This window comes from Gasterosteus aculeatus, chromosome 20, assembly GCF_964276395.1.
Source record: "Gasterosteus aculeatus chromosome 20, fGasAcu3.hap1.1, whole genome shotgun sequence".
NCBI lineage: Eukaryota > Metazoa > Chordata > Actinopteri > Perciformes > Gasterosteidae > Gasterosteus > Gasterosteus aculeatus.
The window spans coordinates 16,771,902-16,787,487 of record NC_135707.1 but is presented as its reverse complement, the minus strand read 5'-3'; the positions used below and the strand labels follow the sequence as shown (position 1 = coordinate 16,787,487).

General features: G+C 44.1%; 1 protein-coding gene across 2 annotated transcripts in view; it reads right to left on the bottom strand.

Annotated features, from left to right (window-relative positions):
- Window positions 1–2,395: 2,395 nt before the first annotated feature.
- The window catches only part of me1 (malic enzyme 1, NADP(+)-dependent, cytosolic), a 51,091-nt gene continuing 37,900 nt past the window's right edge, over window positions 2,396–15,586 (bottom strand). For both annotated transcript variants that reach the window (XM_040166048.2, XM_078095441.1), the window contains exons 6-14: window positions 11,356–11,459; window positions 5,885–5,994; window positions 5,479–5,576; window positions 5,139–5,252; window positions 4,526–4,631; window positions 4,188–4,330; window positions 3,911–4,084; window positions 3,267–3,365; window positions 2,396–2,873 (exon numbers count right to left, since the gene is read on the bottom strand). In XM_040166048.2, the coding sequence (XP_040021982.2) occupies window positions 2,706–2,873; window positions 3,267–3,365; window positions 3,911–4,084; window positions 4,188–4,330; window positions 4,526–4,631; window positions 5,139–5,252; window positions 5,479–5,576; window positions 5,885–5,994; window positions 11,356–11,459 (1,116 nt within the window). In that variant the 3' untranslated portion in view covers window positions 2,396–2,705. The remainder of the gene's footprint in view (window positions 2,874–3,266; window positions 3,366–3,910; window positions 4,085–4,187; window positions 4,331–4,525; window positions 4,632–5,138; window positions 5,253–5,478; window positions 5,577–5,884; window positions 5,995–11,355; window positions 11,460–15,586) is intronic.

Genomic DNA, 15,586 nt, shown 5'->3' with positions numbered 1-15,586 from the left:
GCGCCGGGGAGGATGGGTAGACAGGCGACGCTCCCTCGGGGGCCGGGCTGATTGGCACTGATCACAAGGTCTCTGCAAGGTGCCATTTCATGTGAGACTGTAAACAAGGTCAAAAGGATGCCGAGTTACAGCTGCTAATCACCCGGCCTGTCTGTGACCAGCAAGGTGCCACAGAGGGCTGCAGGGTGAAGGCCGCAGCACAGAGAGAGAGGATAGTGATATATGTGGGAGGGGGTGTTACTGGAAGTCAGCTTTAGAATGCAGTCCAGCTTTAAGAAAAAGAAAGAAAGTCAAATAAAGTTGGCTACTTGTGAAGGAAAATAAACTGTGAAATAGCTAAAAGTAAATATGCATGTGTAACCGGGGCGGCCGTTCGCCTGGTCACAAGGGTGACAACGTCACTTTGGGACTCTCACCCAAAGAATATCAGTTGTAATGAAAAAGAAAGGGAGCAGAGAGGTGAAGTTCCAGTTTTGTAACAATGTTTTTTTTTTATTTACAAGTAGGTTTAATATTTAAAAGAAAAGGAATAATCAATCCAGAAACATTGGTCGGTTTTATGGCAAAATATAATCTATGCTTTGAAAAAGGATTACTATACTGGGGTACCCTACCAGTACAAGGTGACTACTTGAGGCCCACCGGGGCGGGGGAGTGAAAGGGGACAAGGGGGCCACCACCAGGTCAAAGGAAAGAAAACACAGCAAATCAAAAAGAATTAAAACACAGCAAACAAACAAAATAAACTGAAAGGGCCTTCCACCTCGTGAGCCACCCCCTGTAGGCCTACTATATGCCCACCTGCACTGGCATTAAAGGGACCCCCAGTATAGGGCGCAGTAATGGTTGTTCATGTAGGACAAAACAAAGACACTAACCCAGAAAGAAAACAAATTCGCAATTCACAATCAAAGATACTATATAAACCGGGTAACCATAATCTATTTTAAATCAAAGGCAAAAACAGCAGTGACCAGGCTCAGCGTTGCACCACCTGATCATTTCCTGTATAAAAGAAAGAAAAGGTAAATAACGCCAATAAACATTTCACTGCTAAAAAGCATATTAAAACATGAAACAGAAAACCCCTGACATACCTCTAGATTCCGCTCAAACCCATCCGCACGTGGCGAGTGCTGTGCCTATGCCGTGGGAGACCTACAGCAAGCCCCCCTCTAGCTCTAGTGGGGCAAAAGCTCCCATTTAAAGAGCACCTGGTCACACCTGTTAGGCATCACCAATTAAGGTGGTGTGGCCAAACAGGCAGGGGGGGGAGGGGAGAGCTCTACCCATCACACGTGTACAGTATTGATAAATTAGCAGTTCACAGAGATGCATAAATGATGATTTATTGAAACATTTAAACCAAGCTCAAAGTTATGGATTTGCTTGGAAGGCAACTTTGACCAAAGATGTGTTTTAATGGCTTTTTATATTCGAGTTGCTCATGTGTTTTAATAGACCATGATTGCTGGATGCTGTTGACATTGAGACACGTCGATCACCGTGTCAGGGTGGCGGTGGCCCAGGGCTGAATTAAAAAGGGTGGGCGAGGCAAGGAGGGAAAGTTAATGTTAGTGTCTCTGCTCGGCGCCCAGGGCCAGACGCACAACTCTGAATGCTGACCGGTTCTATTGATTTCTGACCACGTTGGGCAGCAGGCCAGCCGAGGCCTCTGGTACTGACTGTCTGGCTAGTGATTGATTCATTAATGTAAAACCATCTCAGTGGTCACAGTGGGCAGAGACAAAATACGCCGATGGAGCTTTTATTGCTTCTTGCATGTACGCACCACTCGAGTGCCCATCTCTGATTTGTGGATGACACAATTAATGAAAGTTTACTTAAGTCATATAAAGTTATATACATCCATATTTACTGATTCTCAACTAGGTTTTTTAGATTTCCGTCAAAATATTTTTCGTCAAAAAATTGTACATCCACGTACAATTTTTTTTCTATATCCCTGGCCCATAGCCTTCTATTGAGTTAAATTGTAAATTTGTGAATTGAATTGAATGTCATTTGTCTTGTCTCATTGTCTTACTGTCCGATGTTCTGCATATATTTTGTCAATAAAAGAGTCACACTGATTGCAATGATTCAAATCGGCCTCTAGAGGGAGACGGAGCACTGTGCAACACGGTGGTGCATTTTCTCACTCTATGAAGCGTTTAACAGATGATGTATGACGGTTAACAGGCTAAAGAATAATCAAACAGTTTGTACATTCTCTCGTCTGTTGATGAAGCTACAGAAAGATACCAAAGTGTGCGTCACAAGAAGATAACCTCTGTTCACAGCATTTCTCCATTGAGGCTACTTTATAAATTCATCAGAAGTCCCTTTTACACCCAAATCAAACTCTTTTTCCATTAAGAATTTCAGTCAGATATCAATCAAAACCATTTTTATTTGACAAAGAATTTTTGGATTATAGCTGACAATCATAAAGAAGCTCTCACAGCTGAATTAAAAGTATCCTGTGAAGGACCTCCTAAAATGTGAAGTGACAACAACCATTAGTGCAATATTTAATAAATTCTTCAAATTTCTTTCTGATTTGCATTTCACATGATATAAATACAGCATGAAAGAGGAACATCTGCAGACAGACCCTTTCGTATCCCAATGTCATGTGTCGTGATGATTTAGCGTGTCAGTTGGCGTTCCCCTCCGGGGCTCCTGGGTCGCCGTCCGGTGCATCAAAGTTTGCATGTCTGCACAGCCGTGCTGTCCTCCGGCCAGCGGTACGAGTCCACAGCAAACTCCTCATAGTCAGTGCTGTAGGTGAGCGAGTGCACATAGGCCTCCTTGTCGGACGGCTCGGGGCGAAGTGCCGCTATGTTGTGCTCGTAGGCGTACTCCATGACCTGTAATGCACGGGGTTGGAGAATAGTGTTGAGGTTTCACAAGCCCTTAGACAACTAGACTCAAGTTTCAAGACTGTTTTTTACCTTAAGGAAAATATCAAATTCAGACAACAGGTGACTTAAGGTTTCCGCTGAGGCCTTTTATCCTGAGCCCACATTGGTTGCATTTAGAAGCAGTAAATCCATCAATGCACGATCACATTTTAGGCTTATCACACCTTAATGGATTTTCAATAAAGGCTCAGTTGGACATCGCCGCACTGCCGGCACCCAAACACCGATGAACAACAAGTCTAGAAGATGCAGAGTGTGCATGAGTGTGGCCTGGTTCGGATAGGCGACTATGAACCCTTCCAAGGTGCATCTGCTTCTCGTTGTACGCTGAGCTCTGACCTTGACAGCCAGCTTGAGAGAGACGTCCCTGATGGAGCCGAGAGGAGGATACAGCCTTCCCTCCGCCAGGTCCTTCTCTGTCACCTGCTGCGCGAGAGCCTGTCAACAAGGTAAAACACACAGCTCATGTTATTAAAGGAGGAAATCATCAAAATATGCCAACTTGTGTTGCACATGAATACTCTCAGCTAGCTACAGCTCGGTGGGGTGAAATGTTAAGAAGTATTTTCTCATTAGGAATATTTTGCAGTATAATTAGAACATTAATGGCATTACCGTACTTTGAGCTCTTCTGTTTCTTAATGCCTGTAATTATTTATCTGGGAGTGGTATGAATATTCAAAGTTTAACGGCTGCTTGTCCTATCCCTATTCAGTGTAGTGTGTTTGGCCTCTTCTATATATTTCTAAATACACCATTGCTTGTATTAACGTAGGCCAACACCCATTTTTTTAATTACCACACAAGACTGCAGCATTTTGCAAAACTAAACCATATATTAAGAAACAATTAGCTTATCCTCCACGCTACCTACACATGTGCATCAGTAGTAATAATTCAGTGCTACAAACAAAATAGAACAATAAGTAAGGGTAAACATTGTGTTAAAAGGTGTGTGCGTGCTGTACATGCGGTTTGTGTACCTCTGCTGCAGTGAGGAAGACTTCCTCACTGATATGACGGACGGCGCAGGCAGTGACAGCCAGGCCCACACCGGGGAAGATGTAGGCGTTGTTCCCCTGACCGGGGAAGAAGGTCCTCCCATCGGACAGGGTGACCGGGTCAAATGGGCTGCCGCTGGCGAAGATGCCCCGGCCCTGCGACCCGTGGAGGCACCGTGAATTCACCCATTGATCACGGATCAACAGGGGCATCGTTCGGGGCCATTTGTGTCAGCATTATTGTGATGAATAACGGTACCTCTGTGAGGGTGTAACACTGCTCGGCGGTGCACTCTGCTTTGCTGGTCGGGTTGCTGAGGGCAAAGATGATCGGCCGTTCATTGAAGGAAGCCATGTCTCTGATGACCTGCTGGGTGAAGGCACCGGGGATGGCCGCCGCACCTGAGACAGAAAGCTTATAACGTTCAATATTCAGTCTTCAGACTTTAAACGCATTTTCCAAATGACCCCAAATTCTCATTCAAGTCTACGATCAATCCCTTCTTTCAATATACCCTTGAATCCGATCCATCAGTGTCATCCGACTGGTACTGAAACTAGCTGCCTCATTAAAACATGAAGTGCTGGTTGTTTTACCAATGATCGCTGTAGGTTTCAGTTCCCGAACCACATCCTCCAGTTTCTTCATCTGTGGGTGCTTATGAGCAAACATCTGCTTCTCGTGAGTCAGCTGGTCCCGACCCTAACGGTAAAGGAGAGGAGCAGGACATTACAGACATGAAAACCGGTAGAAAAATAGTACCAAAAAGATTTAATACTTTAATACTTGGAGTCATTGACATTGGTCCCTAACACTTTACTGCTGTTGGAATGAAGGAATGCTGGTACTTTCCAGCTCTTCTGGTGAGGAGACGGTAAGTGGGATGGAGGAGAGAGGGAATAGTTGAGGAGAGTGAAGAGGAGGAATGAATCACGTGGATATGGTGGACAAAACAGATGTGTAACAGATGTTGCAGTTTGCAGCTATTCCAAGGACAAACCTGGCATGTGAATTAACAAACCATTGGAAATGTTTAGTTGTGGAGGTAACTGATGTCAAACTGCTTAGGAAAACTCATCGTCAGAGGTTTTTAACCCGTGATAACATCTATTAGTGTTGCTGTGTATTTTCTTTCTGGATCTACTTTGTCTAAACGGGCCGTCAATTGGTTAATTCTCCATGTGCATTAGCAGCATTTTATCAAGATACCTGGACAATGAGACCCTTGGAATCGACCATCCAGATCTTTTTCAAACACTCGTCCTTAGCGAGTCCCTCTTTTTCCATGGCCATGGCGATCAGCTCAGCAATCCCCATCGCTGCCTGGGGGCGGGACAAGAGAGGAGGAGCTGCACTATAAAGCCAATAGTCAAATCTATTTTAAGATGCCATTTGTGTAAAATCAGACACACATTCAGCCCTCCGTACAGCCTGGACGCTACAATCCTTCGTTTCACGACCCAATAATGAACTCTTCAACCTTAAATAATGAAATAAAATGAAACGTGCTGCTGGACAGTTTGAGTCATTACAAGTGTGCTGCACAAACCTCTCCTGCACCTTGGAACACGATGGTGTGGTCGCACATCTTGGTCTTGGTGATGCGCAGAGCGGCCAGGAGCCCGGCTACCGCCACTGCAGCTGTGCCTACGGAGCATGAGAGTGCAACACCTTTTTGTTTAATAGTCCCACTGATGTTCTTCACAGGATGTGGGACATTCATGTTACTGCTGCACCTACTGATTGCAAAACAAGCAAGCATAAAAAATACGAACAAACTAATCAATTATTAAAATAAGATAACATTCGCTAACAAACGATAACATTCCAGATCTATGAAAAGAAGCATATGACCCGTATTTGATTATTATGATTAAGTTTTATGAAAGAAAAGTGAAAAGGCACTCCAGAGAAGGACGTCCATTTTTGTGTGTGTCTGTGTGCGTTTGAGTTACCTTGGATGTCATCGTTGAATGTGCAGTACTTGTTGCGGTACTTGCTCAGCAGCCGGAAAGCATTTGCGTTTGCAAAGTCCTCAAATTGAATCAGGCAGTCCATTCCATACCTGAGAAGTGAAGGAGATCACCTTTATTGGGGGAAGGTCCTTTGACCGGCTTCTGCAGACACACATAAAGGAAGGGCAGTCTTCCGTCCTGAAGGGGGCGCTCTCTCACCACATTAAGCCACAGGGTCAGAAATAAAAAAAGGGGTGATTTGGGCTTTTCAGTGCGCATAACAAACTAATAACAAATAAATCTAATTCAGTTTTCTGACCACGGCCGGTTTTACATAGGAAGGAATAATTCTGTGTTAGACGTCAGGTTTGTGAAAATTACAGTCACAGAACTTGCACACCGTATGCTTCGTCGACGTTGAACAAGCCGATTTCACAATGAGAGGAAGCCAAACCTCCACAAAGAGTTAGAATCACCAACACACCCGGTTTGTGGAAGGAGGCACAGGCACCGTCTCCCAGCGAAGCGGCAGTGTTTACAAGATGCTGCCCAGACATACTTCTACAAAAACATCACACAACAAAAATAAGCTGACCGGCCGGCGTTATGAGTCTGTAAATTTGATTTAGCAGCAACAAAGAGGAATCCTGAGTTCCCAGGCCTTTCAACAGATGGAGCTTTTGTTCAGGGGACTTTACTGGATGTGTGCAGAGCGACTGCTGTTGCTTCTCCACGCAGTGAAAGAGGCTTTCAGCTGTAAGAAAAGCAAAGGCGAACCTGTTTAAGGTGTTTGAATAGCTCCATAGATGCTGTTCTCCATCACTGTCAAAAGTTATTTTATAATGTCTACAACTGCCGCTGGCAGATTTTAGCCTACTTGACTAACTAAGTTCTGGTTGTCTTCATTGGTTGAAAAGACGCAGTTAGGAGGAGGCTTGAGTAACAAAGTCTCAATACCGTCCTAGAATCTCAAAACCACGGAATATTATAACAGGAAACTACTTGGAAATAATGCTAAGCTACTCCAGTAGGCTAGTTAGCCGTAGATGTTAACGTTTGCAGATGGTTAGATAGTCTCCTAAAGGTTAGAGCCTGTGAAATACTTCGCCTGCTATCGATCTAAATACAGAAGTGGTCTGAAACCTGTGTTAAAAACACAAAGGGATCATGTCTCAGCGAGTGGGGACATTTGGGACAGGCTAAGCAAACAGGCCCCGTACCCGTCCCCCAACACCTGTGGGCCTGTCAGCTAACTTAACAACAGCAGGAGGTGGAATCCTTCCATTTCACATTTCTTTTTTACTTTCATCCTGTTCGACCTATAAACATTCTTTCTTTTCATGAAACCCCTCCGCATAAGGAAGAGGAGGACAATATCAAATCCACCAGAGCGGTTTGCCACTTGTTACAGCGGATGCTGAACAGCTTAAAGCTTCAGCGGGAGGTGGATGAAGCTGAGCGGAAGCGGGAGGAGAAAGAACTGCAGCACGAGAAGTGACCCGAGTTCAACTGCAATAAAATGTAATTTCCACGACGAGGCGAGAGCGCCATCGCCTCCAATCGGCCACACTGCGAGGCACCGTTTCCTGACAGTACGGCTGACTCACGGCCAGCACGGCAGTAGCGACGGGGAGAGAAATGTGTTTTCTATCAAGCCGAGAGCAGCACTAAAGCACTAAGAGCCTGTGAGAAGGGGAGGAATAATGAGGCTTAGAAGGGAGCTGTAAACTTTTCATTGTGCTGGGGCTTTTGGAGACGGAGGCCGGCGCTCTTTGCTATGGTTTCGTGCGACTGGCCGCTGGAGAGGTCACACCAGTTCAAGCAGAACCAACCTGCCTGAACAGAACAGCCAAAAGAGATGGACCTGGGAGTGCAGAACTCAGCAGAAGCTGATACTTCGGCGGCAACTATTCTCAGTAAAGAATAGTTACGTTTCGATATTTTGATATTAAGTGTACATACAGAAATTTTTTTATATTAAAATGACCGCAAAGAAAGATCAGAGGCTCCTGACAACAACTGAGCTGTGAAGACATGCATATTTATGGGCGTCCACTGCCCATAAATAAGACCACTGATGATGTGAGGGGGTGAGAGAGAGAGAACAGGATTCCTCTTTCGCCATTTGTGTTGCTGGTCCCTTTTGTGCCTGAAAGTCTGTCCTTGACGACCTTTCCACAAGGAACGCCAAAACCTGACAAAAGACCCTTTTCTCCATCTGAACAGCAGGACTGTTGTTGCTGGGCAACAACACAGAACAACTGGAAATGAATGTGGTGACGGTGCAGAGTGTGCAGTGAAACTTGTGGTATTATTAATTATATTGCACCATTGTAAATTGTACCATAACATAACTTCATGGTGTGGATCCAACTGAGTGTGTTAGGGCTTAAAAGGTTATTCCCTAGCATAAATAATAAGTGATTTAGATGTATACTTATATGAATGTCTAGGGCCACAATCAGTATCCCTCACAAATGAGTATTCATAGTGAGATTTCTTGCCAGGTCACTCCTGTAGGGAAGAGTGTCTTTAACTTTAGGTTAAGGCTTCATAGTTTAATTGTTACTATATTCTTGTTCGTGATAAAAGGTATAAAATAACATTACATTTGGTAATGAATGACTTTCAACTCAAAACTGAGATCAGGACTTGTCTGCTGGCGAGGCTGTGATTTGGTTTCCCTCTCACGGCTGTTATGAAAAAGAATAAAGAGACGGTGCATCTCTGCTGTTGCTGTTTGGCAGTGAGATCACTCTCAGTCTCTCTGCCTGCTGCTTTGTTAACAGCAGTGTCTGTTCAGTGACTTGTGAGACCAAAAAGGGCCGGCTGGCAAAGCATTCGCATCCCGCACAATATGAGAAGACAGAAAACCTACACCTGAAGATCTACAAAGTATTTCAGCGTCTTACAGCATTGCGTTGATTGTAACTCTAATGTTCGGTTCATTCTTGCTACTTTTATTTAGCTACCCCATCTGAGCAGAGTGAGTAACATTTGGGGTCTTTGGATTAATTTTCATCATTCATTTGCATTGCACAAACTACAATATATGAATGCTCTGTTTTGACTTATTGGATTTTCCCGCCACAGACATCTGGAAACAGAAAACAACCAGACGAGCAGACAAGACACTGCAGACGAGAGGCTGAACCTCTCCTGCCGCTGGGCCGCTTAAGCTATTTGCGAAATGCTGGCAGAACAAAACAGAGCTCCTTTGTGCTTGAAACGTATTCACTCCTGCGATTTACGACGTGCCACAATAATACGGGTCAAAGCATGAAAGGAAAAAATGCACTCAATGTTTTCAGATGGAGGTCTTCATACTTATTGCAAAACCAGTTCATTGTATTGAGAATACCTGCTTGGGATCTTATTATTAATGCCAGACATTAATATTGTGTCAATTCACTCGGACTTTGGCATCATGTCTGAGCCGCTCGGTAGGACAAGGGAACCCGATGCGTCTTCACCCGAGACGTGATCAAATCAAATCTGAATCCCCGGCAAACAGGAAGCAGGTGGAAGTTGCATGGACTTGTGGACGGGGAGGGAGAAGTGATTCATTTTTGAGTCGGCTCTCTGCAAAGAAGGTCACACACAAGGCTGCTCTGTCCAAACACAGCTGTCCAACGTGCGCGCACACACACACACACACACACACACACACACACACACACACACACACACACACACACACACACACACACACACACACACACACACACACACACACACAGGCTGTCTGTTACTGCGGTGCCCACAGGGCTTCATGGTTAAGGCTTATTAAAAACCAAGCCCTCTCTCCCTCTCCTCGGAGCTAGCATCTCTCAGCACACGTTATTTCTCAAATCCCTGAGCCTTTATTGACGACAAAGACGCTTTCTGCATTCTTTATCCTCTCAGGCTCCTTTCCTCCATCCAGCAGTGCTCTTTTTGCTTTTCTGTGCCAAGGAATGAAGATACTTGAAGGTGTTTTTGTAGATTCTGCATGCAACTTAGACAACATCTACCTACCAGCACCTTGAAGATAATGAACTCATTTATTAATAAGGTAAAAAAAAAATCTAAAAAGATAAATAATAGTCATAGTTACATTGTGGTTTTGCAGGTGTTTTGAGCTGGACTACGCATTGACCAGGTGAAGTGACTTCTGCGTGTCACCTGGAAACCTCACAATGACCACAGGAGCGTCATGGCTACATTTAGTATGAATAAAGCTAGCGTGTTATTGGCTTGTAACTAAAAGCCCATCCTTCCAGTTTCATCTCGTCAGCTTTATCCAGCGGGGTCCTGACAAAAACAAAACACAAGAGGGCTTAAAGATGATGAAAAAGATTCGTATTGTGTGGTGGGCGTTTCCGGGAGCAATGAGATTAAGGGATCATTAGCTTTTGCCTGAAGACAAGAGCATGTCGAGTGATTGTTCAACAGGATCAGGAGAAGTTTAGCCTTCAATCAAACACTTCCCTCCCTACTTATGCTTTTTATTGATGATGACTCAATCTGGAGTATTTCAGTTCCCGTTCAGTTTGTTAGAAACCTAAACAGGAATATTACTTAAAAGAGTGCAGAGCTGTAATCATTCGTTCAATCTCTGAGCCCATAATTACTCGTTTTCCGCCAATCTGGCTCCTTTCGGGAAAAGGCTCCGCTGTTGCCTGCAGTTGAGAAGCCACCCGGTTATTAGAGTCCTGGCTTCCTGTTGCCAGTTGGAGGAGGCCCAGACTTCTTCTAGTGGACTCTTGTGTGTGCCCATATGTGTGTGTGTGCGTGTCACAGCTTCACGGACACAGAGATGCGTAGATGTGTCGGCATGCATGCGAACCGCTAAGTATACACACGTCACATTGAGGGTAGGACTGCATATAAACACCTCAGCAAAATAAAGATATGATGAGTGCATGAAATCCGAATGAATGACAACACAACGCGTTTAACACTTCAGCCTCACTGGGCCTCCAAGTGAAACAAGACCCTCAGTACTTGGTTGAAGGTATGGTGAGATATGTTTCGTGAGTCGACACAGAGATTCCTGAAGGCTTTGCTGATTAGAATCATCATGCATTTCACTTCTAAATATGTTGTTCACAACAAGGAAAACGGTTGTCCTTTCACCACTGGAAAAAGTCCATTTGGCTGAGTTTGTGTGGACTGACAAGCAAGACAAACCATTACGGGCAGGTTCAAGATACGTTACGTTGCGCAGGTAAGAGTCAAAAACATTCAAGGGTCGGGCTCAACAGCTGAATGGCTGGTCAGCCGTGCTGAAGAAGATGGTCACTGACGGTGACCTCCTGATTTCCAATGAGCTCATTCTGCCTTTTAGCCAGCACGCAAGGTTTTTATTGGCGTCGCTAAGCAACGAAAACCCAGTTCAAAGAAGGTAAAAACTAATCATCTGCGACTGACTAGAAAAATCTCCGGCTACGTCGCTGTGCTCCTTCTGCATGAGGCCAATACCATCATACCTGTCAGAGACGGCCGCCATGAATTCATCCAGAAGGTCATCGTAGGCCCGTCCTCGCACTCTCTTGTGTCTCAGCCCGATGTAGAGTGGGTCCTTCAGCAGCACCTGCAAAAGCCCACAGAGGAAGAGGAAAGAACGGGAGGTGAGAGGAGACAATGTGAAAATAAAGAGACTTCAGGAGAACAGGAAGGAAAACAGGTCCCTTTTTCTGTTTGCAATGTTCATGCTCAACTTAGTATGTTCTTCTCTAAAGCTGCACTGGGTAAATACGTTGACCAGTAAGAAGCTCCAAATATCCACTGGATCAATTATTTTAACTATTCCCATGACATTGTTGGGACAATGCAACCCAACAGCTGAAAAATGCTTTTGATCTGTAAAATCAACACAAGCAAGTCGGCAATGTGATGCAGGTAAATTACAAACAGTTAGCCCACTCCTTCATTAAACCGCAAACATACATTTCATTGGTTTGTTCCTATTTCCACAACAATTAGCGTCCAAAATGTAGAATTTTATTCAGCAAAGTACATCATTAGAAAATTAAAGTCCTGTAAAAAACTACTTGACTGAGCGCCGGATTTCCATAAAGTTGGAAGGCTTTTAAAACACCTATAAAATACCTGAGTAGCAGAAGTGAAAACATCCCCTTACTGCCCAATGTGTGCCAAGTCCCAGACACTGAGGATCCTACACTTCCAAAAAGGATACTTCATGGTGTCGTGCAAATGTCCATCTGCCTTTCAAACATTTGCTTTGCATTAAAGACGTTCAATGTCCAAGGCCCTATAACTCTAATGATGCCATTTGTGTTCATTCATACTATTAAAAGCCCCTTTCCAGAGCCAAGGACGCCTTGTTAGACTGTTCTCACAGGCTGAGCCAACGCTCATTTCTATTGACATTTAAACCACATTCTTTTATTTCAGCGAGTTAGCATGCTAATAGCATACATTCAGACTGATGGGAAAGCCATTATTTTTCACAAGTACAAATATGATGAAATATTCTAAATATATATACAGTCTGTTCCTGCGATCTTTAAGCATCCCGTCCGTCATCTACGATAATCCACGGAATGTGGACGAGTAACTCATACAACCACTACGTAATGAAGGATAAAAGTAAAGTAAGTAGGCTTCATCCTCTGGATCATAAAGGAGAGAAACTGATGAATGAAGTGGAATTAAACGTCACCTGGCGAAGTGGTGACAGATTGCCTACAGACTTTGCTCGGCGGTATCGGCACATAGTCCATGAGGTGTCTGTCGTGCTGCACCTGCCTGACACAACACGGACGGTGTCCCAACATACACCACACTGTAGATAGACACATCGCGGAGCACAGACTCAACTTCAATCTGCTAAGCGCTTTTTTTTTTTGGCCCCAACGGCCGGGGAGCCGATCCAGAGCGTCGTCGAGCCTCGTGGGGAAAGGCCAACGTTACTTCTGGAGATGGATAATTAGAGGGGGCCACTAAGACGAGCGCGACAGCCGCCTTCATGGCAGGGTGAAGAGTTGCCACGTTGCAAGAACGGGTCAAGAAAGGTTTATATAAAAAGGCAAGATTTATGTGAAGTCAACAAATTGTTTCCTGGCAGTGGACAGTAACAGACGGAGTTGGCCGAGTTCCGATATCCCTTTCATGGGATCCTGCTGAGAGCCCGGTTGATAGGGGAGGGCGCTTTTGGTGGCAGTTTAACAGGATGATGCAAGAGCTTGCAAGCCGAGACTCATAAATGACCATCTCTCATTGAGAGTGTTATCCCATGCGGTTAATGGAGCAAAACTGTGTTTAGAAAGGTGAAATAGAGGCATCACATGTTTAAGTGTCCTGACCTCATTGTCCCAGATTACCGTTGATTAGCTAAACTGTCCTTTGTGTCGTAGGGATTAGTCTTCACGTATGGTTTTACAGTTCACGCCAGCCCGACGCACAGAAGCTTCACTTTCACTTGCAAAATGTTTCCAAACTGATGACCACTGGACTTTTAATCAGGGAGGATAAGTGGACATGCAATGTCTGAAATGTGATACATTTGTTTTACAGAAGCAGTGAATGCAGACCAGGGATGCACAAACGGCATATTGTCCTGGATCACTCACTCTAGTTTCAGCAAAAGAATGTGTGTGTGTGTGTGTGTGTGTGTGTGTGTGTGTGTTGCAGTTACACCAGGAGACGTCAGGCACTGCTGGATAAAGTCCAGGCAGATAAAAGGTGATGCAGTAAAAACTGGACTCATTCCTGTCAGTGCTCTGCGTTATCCAAGTAGAGCCGTCCAAGTACTCTCTCTCTCTCCCTCTCCTCAGAGACAAATACAATCCCATAATAACAGTAATTTTAATAATTTGCTGGAGCTACCACTACCTCATAGTTCCCTCAGACACACAATTTATCCCATTACAACTAATTTAGCCTGTCATCTCTTAACAATAAGAGAAAAATGGAAGCCGTCTGTGGTCTGGCAGACAACAGTGAAATCTCTTTTATAGGTATTTCTTTTAAAGTTGCATACGCGTACACTTACGACGTGTTTGTTTATGTGCTTAGAGACCAGGTTGGTCCCTGTCCATTTACTGTGTACTTTGTTTGTACTGTTGTGCTGATGGATCACTAGTATTCCCTAGTTAATGGTAAATGATACATTTTTCTCCAAAAGGTAAGTATCATGTCCAGTGGAATTTAAAAAAAGTAATACATTCAAATCTAACTTTTTACATACTTTCTACATTGCTTATTATACTACTTTTGAAATCAGTCCAAGTGCCTTTAAATAACTCCAAACCCAATGTTAGGTATTTTCTCATCATTTACGAGCGTAAGGAATAGCTACTTGTTTGCGTGTTGCAGGACTCCAGACAGCCTTAACGAAACGGTTTACAACATGTTCATTAATGAGCCCATTGACTGTCGGAAACCGTAGTTATGATATATTGGATCAAACTAAGTTGGCTGTTTACATCACATCATTAGCATTACAGAGGATTTCTGTAGGAAATCAGTTGAGAGTTCAATTTAATTTGCCAACTCATCTGTCCTCAGCACCACCTCTCATCCTTAATCCACGTGGGACATTGCTTTGGCTTGAAGCTGAAACCGGGGGGACTGAGTCATGTGAAGACGGTGTTGGACGAAGCAGGCAGGACGGCTCCTGAGCTGCGCGGTGTCCAGCACACGGATCGGAGGCTGCCCCGCCCTTGGCCGAGGGTTGTGTATATTTAGATGTTCACGCAGACTATTCTTAGTCTGTCTAAGGCTGCACAGGCACATGCTGCCCTGCCCAGAGTTAGAATCATCTTTGAGGAGACAGCGCCGTAGAGAACGGGGACTCTAGGTGGTAACAGAGGGGAGAGGTGTTTTGCCATCTGGCATCCATCGATGGAGCTACTTACCTCACTTCATATTAAATGTTTTTCCTGGTTGTTGAATGTGAGATTAGTTTGCTTTTCTTGGCAGGTTTCTAAGGAAAGGCCAAAAGGGCTACGCAGGATAAGGAACATTTCCCTTCTGGCATAGACCATAGTGTACTCATAAATAATATTTTGAGTTTAAGGGTCAGGGTGATAGAGTTGAGAATAAGAGACCAAGCACATCTTTCATTTAGTGACCTACTTTCTCCACATGGATGATTAGAGTTACATCTATTTAAATGAATGTAATCCACTCTGAGTCCAGCCCCTGCTGCTCCGAAGCCTTTATTACTGGCCTCTGTGTGGGAGGCAAACCATTTTCCTGGCGCGGTCTTATTTTCACATTTTAAATAAATAAAATAAAGGTTAAAACAGATGTGCTAGTCAAAAAAGTTACTGTTAGAGGCGGTAGTCCTACACCCCGAATCTACTTGACTTTAGTGGAGTTTGACGTTTAGGGAAGTGCACTTGCCTGTCAGGGTTTAGACTCTCTTGTTTGTACAGTACATATGATGCTACAGCGAGGAGCTAGGTAGCTTAGCTTAGCATAAAGACCGGAATCTTATGTGAAGACACAATCCGCCAGCTCACTAATTAATCCTAATGTTCATTTTATGGTTGTTTAATCCAATTAGCCAATGTACTCACATTATGAACAAGGAATAAAACCTGCTAAATATCAGCATGTTCACATTCTCACATTTAGCTTATGGTGTGTGCTAACTGCAGCCTAGCAGCTAGCACGGCCCTAGACTAGTTATTCATTCCAAACAAAATGGAAATACAGGTAGATGCATTGAAAAAATGTACTAATGTTCAT